A 7324-nucleotide genomic window follows, 5' to 3' on the forward strand; every position below is an offset into this window, starting at 1 on the left:
CCTCCCAAAACCAGTCACGTTTTGACACGGGCATACATTTTTGACCAACAGATCTATGGCGTGTACAAATAGAAGACTTTGAAATGTACTTTTTTTCCAATATAGTCTGTAGTAATCTCTGAGTGAGTGTTCAGATTTATCATGATCTTCACATATACAGAATCCTACAGTATTTTTTTGTAAAGTACGGGATAGGTATTCTGTTAACGGCTGCTGTAGTAAAACATTTGAATCCACACATACAAAAACTGTATTTAATATTCATGTTTACATAAAGCACTTAACAAGAACAGAATAGAATCTAATGCTTAGAGACCATCTTTGAATGCTTTCAGTAGCAGGTCGGCTGCCAGCCCAGGAGACAAGACACCACTAAGAACTTTTTCTTCTAGAAGTGGAATCTTATCCTTGACTGCCAAGTGACTCCGGAAATGTTCCAACATATTTTCTTGGATGAGATTCCACATCCACACTTTCTGCTGTTTCCGTCGTTTGGCAATCAACTCACCACTTGTGAGCATGAGGTCACGAAATTCTGTCATTTTATCCCACATATCTGAGATACCTTCTCCAGTTTTGGCAGAGATGCGCATTACCTGTTGGATTCAGAAGAATTTTTAAAGCCAAGTAATTACTGGGCTTGAGGGTTCAATTACTACATCAGGTAGATTGCATGAAAATTAAGAAATGCATAAGGCAAGCTTACTTCAATACCCTCACTTCATGAAGCTCTAAGCAGTTTTGTGTTGGTTTTAAAAAAAAAAAAAAGAATCTCAAAATTGGGAGTTTTAAAAAAAAAAAAAGATCTCAAAATTGGGATTCTACCAACTATAAGTAGACCCTGAGCTCCATAGTATTCGGGGATAAATAGGCCTTGTCCAACTGCTTGTATAATGAGTGAGAATCATTTTTAATAAGTCCTTTAGCTGAAAGGTACAGTGTTTTACTTAAATGTAGAGTTAATTACATATTCTGGTAGATATACTCTGGTAGCTACTCTTTTGCACTTAAAATATTCCAGAAAGGAGGTATTTTGACAATTTTTTGCATTTGCTTTCCAGACTAGGAATTCATTTTGCCAAAAATATTTCAGGCATCCAACATGATCTTTTAAATGGAGCAGTTGTTTGGTTTGGGTTTTTTTTTGAAAAGTCCCTCTCTCTTTCCCCAATCTAATGCCTAGAATACAGCCCCTACACATCACTATTTCCTTTCTTTCAGTTGTCAGACACTGCCATCACGGAAAGAGAGACAGATTTCTGATAACCTGTTTAATCCACTGGTCTCAAACAGTTCTTTTGGGTCACGTTTATCAGATGTGATCTCTCATCAGATCTAGAAACAAAAATTACAAGATGATGGCTAAGCCTCAAGCAGCCCAGCTGATTTAAACTTAATTCACTGGGCCAGTTTTAATACCAGGGTAGAGCAAACCTCCTTTATATACACACGTATATAAATAGAGGGATTGAGAGTGTGTGTGTGTGCTTATTTTATATACACATATTAAAAATTAGTACTGAATCTTTTCCTTAATAATTTACCATAACCTTTTAATGGATGGAATACTGCCTTAAAACTAAAGGCCCACAGGATGAGAATTGCAATAATCTAGACATTGCATACACAAGTAGATGAGGTTCTTGCCCAAGAACTTTTATTATGTGAGAAATTAAAAAAAAGTAAAGCAATAAAGGAAACACATCAACAAGTGAAAGACCAAAGATAATCATAGGCTTCAGAGTTATAAAAGAGGGAGAAATAGCTTATGGGACATTTTAAGATATGCATAGTTTACAAAAAGCAAGACAAGTTTGTACCACTACTGCTGTTAGTAATAGGTCTGCTAGTGCTGAGATTGTAGCTCAGGACAGAAATCATGGGGAGCAGGACTAGCTTTGCACAGTGTTTTCATGTGGCACACCTTGAGATCAGAGGTGAAACAGAAACAGCAGCAATCAACTCTCTAGCACAGTGTAAAACTAAACAACAGAACTGAAATTTTTACAAAAGAGCCCAGGGAGACTAGTACAGCTAGATGAGACACTAACAATCCTAACTCATTCAGCACTTTTTTGGGTGTGGCAGGCGCAGGGGAGCAGGAACCAAACAAAAACCCCAAACACACCAACAAAACCCAGACAAAACAAACCCCCCCACACACACACACACCCCCCAAACCATAGTGAAGTACACAAACCTTTGGTCTCCAAACCTTTGAACGTTTGCGAAGCAGCTTCATAGCACTAACATATTCAGCTTGTATTCTCCGTGCAGGCACAACTAAATCACCATCAGCTTTATTTATAGCAACTAGATCTGCCATCTCAATTATACCCCGCTTGATACCCTAAATGGAACATGGAGAGAAATCATGAATACCCAGAAGGGCTGTGACATGCTGATTTATCACAAAAAGCAGGTCAAAATGTTTTGTTAGTTTCTGGTGGCTCTCACTAACCTTTTTGTATGTGCATGCGTGTGTATGTGCTAGTCATGGAAGAGCAGTACCAATGGCCTCTGTCATTACTAGTTATTACTCTGACACAACAAAACTAAATATGGATATCAGAGTTTACATGATAACCTATATCATGTGTAGAGACTTAAGTTTAACCAAAACATGACCAAGTTTACAAACCTATTTATATTGATTTCTGTTTTCCTATAACACAAAGCTACTCCCCCAAATCATATATAACTAGTAAATAGGCCAAAGTAAGTCAGAGAGGATAAAAATTTTACATCCTTATACTACGATGCTGAAAAAGACTTCAATAGTAGCAGTGTAATTTACAAAACACTATTGATATGGACTTTCTGCACAGAGAGATACTACACCTTGGATTTAAGTTTCTCTTTCTAGTCCTAGATAATACTTATTAAGAGAAACTGAAAAATACCTGTAATTCATCTCCACCTGCAGGAGGTAGCAATAATATAAACATATCAACCATATCAGCCACAGCAAATTCTGACTGTCCCACACCTAAAAAATTAAATCCAGAGTTCACCATTTATTGCAAACTTTCAGTCATGTTAATGACAGTAATTATGACAGATTCTAGTACTGCACCATGAACAAATCCCACTAACAAAGACAACATGAAACACAACAGTTTTTACATAACAGTGTTTTTACAAAACGTAGAGGACTAGAAAATTGACAGAATGGGCATTCATTTTCAACCAGCAACCATGTATGAAAGCATGAGCAAAATCAAGTGTGAAAGTATGCAATTAGTAACACACCTTATTTAGATATCACAACAGGGTAATTAAAAGAAAACCCTAAGCACATACCTACTGTTTCCACAAGAACAACATTGTAGCCTCCTCCTTCACACAGCAGAATGGCTTCATTTGTGGTCCTTGTTACACCTCCCAGCGTCCCTCTGGTTGGAGATGGTCTGATGTATGCATTCATGTCTCTTGACAACTCAGTCATCCGTGTTTTATCACCCAATAGAGAACCTTAAATATTTAATGTTAACTTATTTCAAAAGTGCAAATCAGCCAAACTTCTCCTCCTCCCTGCCCTGCCCCCTTCCCCCCCCAATAAATGAGTGAGAAAAGACAGATCTCTTGGATGAAGTCAGTCAAGCAAGAATATCCCAGTAATAGTCGCTCAAGATTTTGTTGAGGACTAGGAAGCTACTGCCTGGTTCTTCCGCCTATCAGAAGCTGGAAAGGCCTGATCAGCAGACATTACTGCTACCAAATATGAAGAATATATTCTAGGTCAGAATGAATCCTGCAATTCCTGAATGGCTTTTTGAGGCCTATACACAGCAGGCCACACAATTAAACTTTGCTCTTTCTGTCCAAAGTGGCAAATCTTTGCCTTATGATTCTGATATTTGTTGATGGTGGATTTTTTGTTTTTTTAAGAAAGGTGACATGCACCCCCGCCTTCCTTCTACTCATACAAACTTTAAACCTGATTCAGTGAGATCTACACACACGATGCACATTCCAAAAGATGAGAGATGCTCAATTCTTTTAACTGATGCAGTCTTGCTATCATATTTTGCTATTCTATTGATGCATCTTGAATGTATGCATTCAAGAATATAGTCTTTCTTAGCTCCAGGTTATTGCAATGCTAAAGGTTTTTTTTTTTCTTTTTAAATAGTTACACATTGCAACATCTTCTCTGACAGTGTAGAACCTGGAAAAAGGAATGATGTTCCGTGGCAGCTGCCCATTAGAAAAAAATAAAAATCAAGGTTCTATTATTTGTCAGAGATACCATTAATCAAGCATGATCACACTATAATTTCCCCGCTATTTTTCATTTGAGAGTGACAGATTACAGCCACACAACTTTGAAGAATTTCAAATTTAGAAACAAAAAAAATCATGCTACAAGTCAGACAAATAGTCAATGATACTTCATCAGGAGACCTTGAAACCAGTATAGTCAACAGAAATCCAAAAATTCCTATTGAGAAGAACTAATGAATGTTCTAAAATCCAACCTGATCTACATGTTCGGATTGCAGCATCCTCTAGTTTTAAATTAGCATGTGCTTCCTGCACAGTGATCAGCATTACCACTGTTGAAATTTAAGCAGAAACAAATGCCCTTCTACTCCTTCATTCACAGGGAAATAAATAGATAAATACAACCAGACAGAGAAAACTGCAGCTATCTAAAGCTTCAGACAAAAAAGTTGTAAAGCAACATTCAAACACTGGGAAAGCGGAAACCTGACAAAATTAGGACACTGATACATATTTCCCAATTTCATATCACATGGGGGAAAAAAATGAAAACTTAACACAACATTTATTTTTAACATTTTACTTTTATAGGCCCCCAAATTTTCCTTCATTTGGCCCAAAGAGATACTCCTATAGTTGACAAGGTATTAGAAACCCAACTCAAACTTCAATTCACACTCACCACCACTTGTACTAGAGGAAGGGTCTACAGCCAACACAGACACTTTGTATTTTCTTTCTGTAAGCATTTTCCCAAAGCATTCTATGAAAGTCGATTTTCCAGCACCAGGAGGACCAGACAACCCTAAGTAATCATATTAGGAAAAAACCACCATTTTGTTAATCAAATAAATAATACATCACATGAACACCATCAACATCTAAATTGGTAACAATTCATACTTTAGCACAATATCACAACAAAGGCAAATAACAGCTATGCCACAACTGATATACCCAACTAAGCAGTTGTCATTGACTTGAAATACATTACCTTGGTTCACCCAACACAGCAGCGCTCACTTCACCACCCCTCATCCTACTCATACCAACATAACATTGGGTTTATCTAGTCTTATTTCTTCTCCTCCAAATAAATTTATCTATACTGACTTATACTTCAGAACTTTAAAAATATCATATCCTAAATGTGTATTTTTCGGATTTACTAACTATTCATAAAAGACACACCCTAAAAGCAAAAGCCCTTATCTTGAAGTGCTGTTATTTCAAAAAAATCGGGCTATTTACTTACACGTAAAAGCATGCAAACTAAGATTAGCTTGCTAACCTCCACCAAATATTTCTCATTCCCATGCCCAAGTTCTTGTTCTTACTACCTCTGTACACACATATGAGAGGCAACAGCTGGACATGACATACTTTAGTAGTCCATCTCTTCGCAATGTAAAAATATTTTATAGTTTCCAAGATAACCAGGTTCAAAGTCTCCTCAGCTGAAAAGCAGACTGCTTTAAAGTAAGGCCATAAAACAGGAAGGTACATATTTTTCCTTTTGTGGATTAATAAAGGGATTCAGGAAGTATTCAAGAAAACACCTTCTTTGGGAAAAGAACTAGTCTGCTTAACTACATCCTTCCCTAAGTGTAGATAATAGCTCTATCAATCTGCAAACTACCTAACATTTCAGCTTATAATAGTTATTAAAAAAACCCAAGTAACTCTGCCCCAGCCCCAAGAAGCAATAATTATTTCTAGAGCTTTTTCAAAAGCGTTTTCGAGCTCAAGCCATAATTCTACTGGACAATAGAAATGATCTAGATTAGTTACAAACCACAAGAAACCAATAACCCAAGACTACACACCATGATGCTTAAAAAACAATAGTGATAATGACAGGTGAGGACTATAATTCCATCAGAGCAACTACTGGACAGACATAAAAGGACTAACCCACTCTAAAGGCAAGTGGCTTTCCTTGATTTAACTTTTCTTGTTCCCTGTGGTAGGATAATACCTTCTGAAGGAGCACCTGAGCTATTTTCTTCTTCCTACTCTGAGTTGATTCTACAAGCGTAATGGCTTCTGCTAAACAGGCTCTATGACCCTGGATTAGTCCATTGTAAAGTCTGTCTATGAGTCTTTGTTCTCTGTCAGAAAGTCTCTCTATTTGCTGGTCAGGGGCCACTTGTTGACACAGCTCCCTCCTCAAACCATTTGATGAACATATCCATTTTGTACGACAGTGGTGCACTGGCGTAAGAGATTCAACACACGGGAAATCTGCTCTGGAAGTGAAGTAGAAGTTCATGAAGTAAGTTCTTCTAGAGAAATAACAACGAGGGAATCTCAGCAGCGAAGAGGGGATCTTCATCTTGTTTGGAATTAAAAGTACAGGGGTATCAATTCACTTCTGTCTGCAGACACTCTAAAGAGAAAGAAAAACATTTTTACTTCCTTCAAACCACTTGTAAGGACTCAAATGAAACCTACGTACACAGGCAATCATCATTTGTCCATCCATCAATTTTATCCATACCTACTGTTTAAAACACAAAAAGATAGTGCCCTCTTCCCATTGAAAAAACAGAACAAAAAGCAGCTCTAGAATCTTCAATAGCATAGCATCTCTTTATTATCATACTTAATAAGTGAAAATATTATAAGTAAGCAGATAAATAAAAAGCACTTTTAAATAAGACAGTCTCCAAGAGCACACATAGTACCCTAAAAATCCAGGAACAAACCAACGAAACCAACCCTTATGCTCACTGAAATTACTATATATTCTACTTTCACGGCTGCAGGGTTTTTTAAAACAATTATTCAGGATGAGCTTTTTGCACCTTATTTCTAGAGGAAGGAGGGGAGAAAAAAAAAAAAAGCGGTCAAGCCACGAGAACGTTTAGAAATAAACTCAAGGAGCTGAAACCTCCCAGAGGACCGTCACAAAGCAGCAGCACCAGGCACAACCACCACGCTCTCTGGGCCTGCTCTGACCCACCTCAGCACCGCTAAAAGCCTGAAAGATCGACCTACGCAGAGGTCCTCCGAGGGAGGACAAACGCCGCCCTTGCAGCTAATTTCCGAAGCCTCTGGGGAGAGGCTCACCCTGGCTGCCACGACGCGCTCCCGG

The 7324-nt window shown here is 37.8% G+C and overlaps 1 protein-coding gene across 1 annotated transcript; it reads right to left on the reverse strand.

Moving 5' to 3' along the window:
- Positions 1-240: 240 nt before the first annotated feature.
- MMAA (methylmalonic aciduria (cobalamin deficiency) cblA type) lies at positions 241-6682 on the reverse strand. The gene is made up of 6 exons (XM_009280252.1): positions 6142-6682; positions 4910-5032; positions 3304-3474; positions 2904-2989; positions 2201-2350; positions 241-596 (listed from the first exon to the last, which is right to left on the reverse strand). Exons 1-6 carry the CDS (start codon positions 6560-6562, stop codon positions 309-311), a joined length of 1239 nt encoding a protein of 412 aa, XP_009278527.1. The 5' UTR covers positions 6563-6682; the 3' UTR covers positions 241-308.
- Positions 6683-7324: the final 642 nt, after the last annotated feature.

Source organism: Aptenodytes forsteri, unplaced genomic scaffold, assembly GCF_000699145.1.
Source record: "Aptenodytes forsteri isolate BGI_AS27 unplaced genomic scaffold, ASM69914v1 Scaffold227, whole genome shotgun sequence".
NCBI lineage: Eukaryota > Metazoa > Chordata > Aves > Sphenisciformes > Spheniscidae > Aptenodytes > Aptenodytes forsteri.

Bases quoted from the DNA above. Each gene is read 5' to 3' on its own strand.
- MMAA (XM_009280252.1), bottom strand. From the start codon at position 6,562: ATGAAGATCCCCTCTTCGCTGCTGAGATTCCCTCGTTGTTATTTCTCT. The intron at 5,033-6,141 runs GTTAGTCCTTTT...ATGATTACTTAG, and splicing joins GCCACTTGCCTTTAGAGTGG to GGTTGTCTGGTCCTCCTGGT. The intron at 2,351-2,903 runs GTATTTTTCAGT...TGTTCCATTTAG, and splicing joins CAGGTGGAGATGAATTACAG to GGTATCAAGCGGGGTATAAT.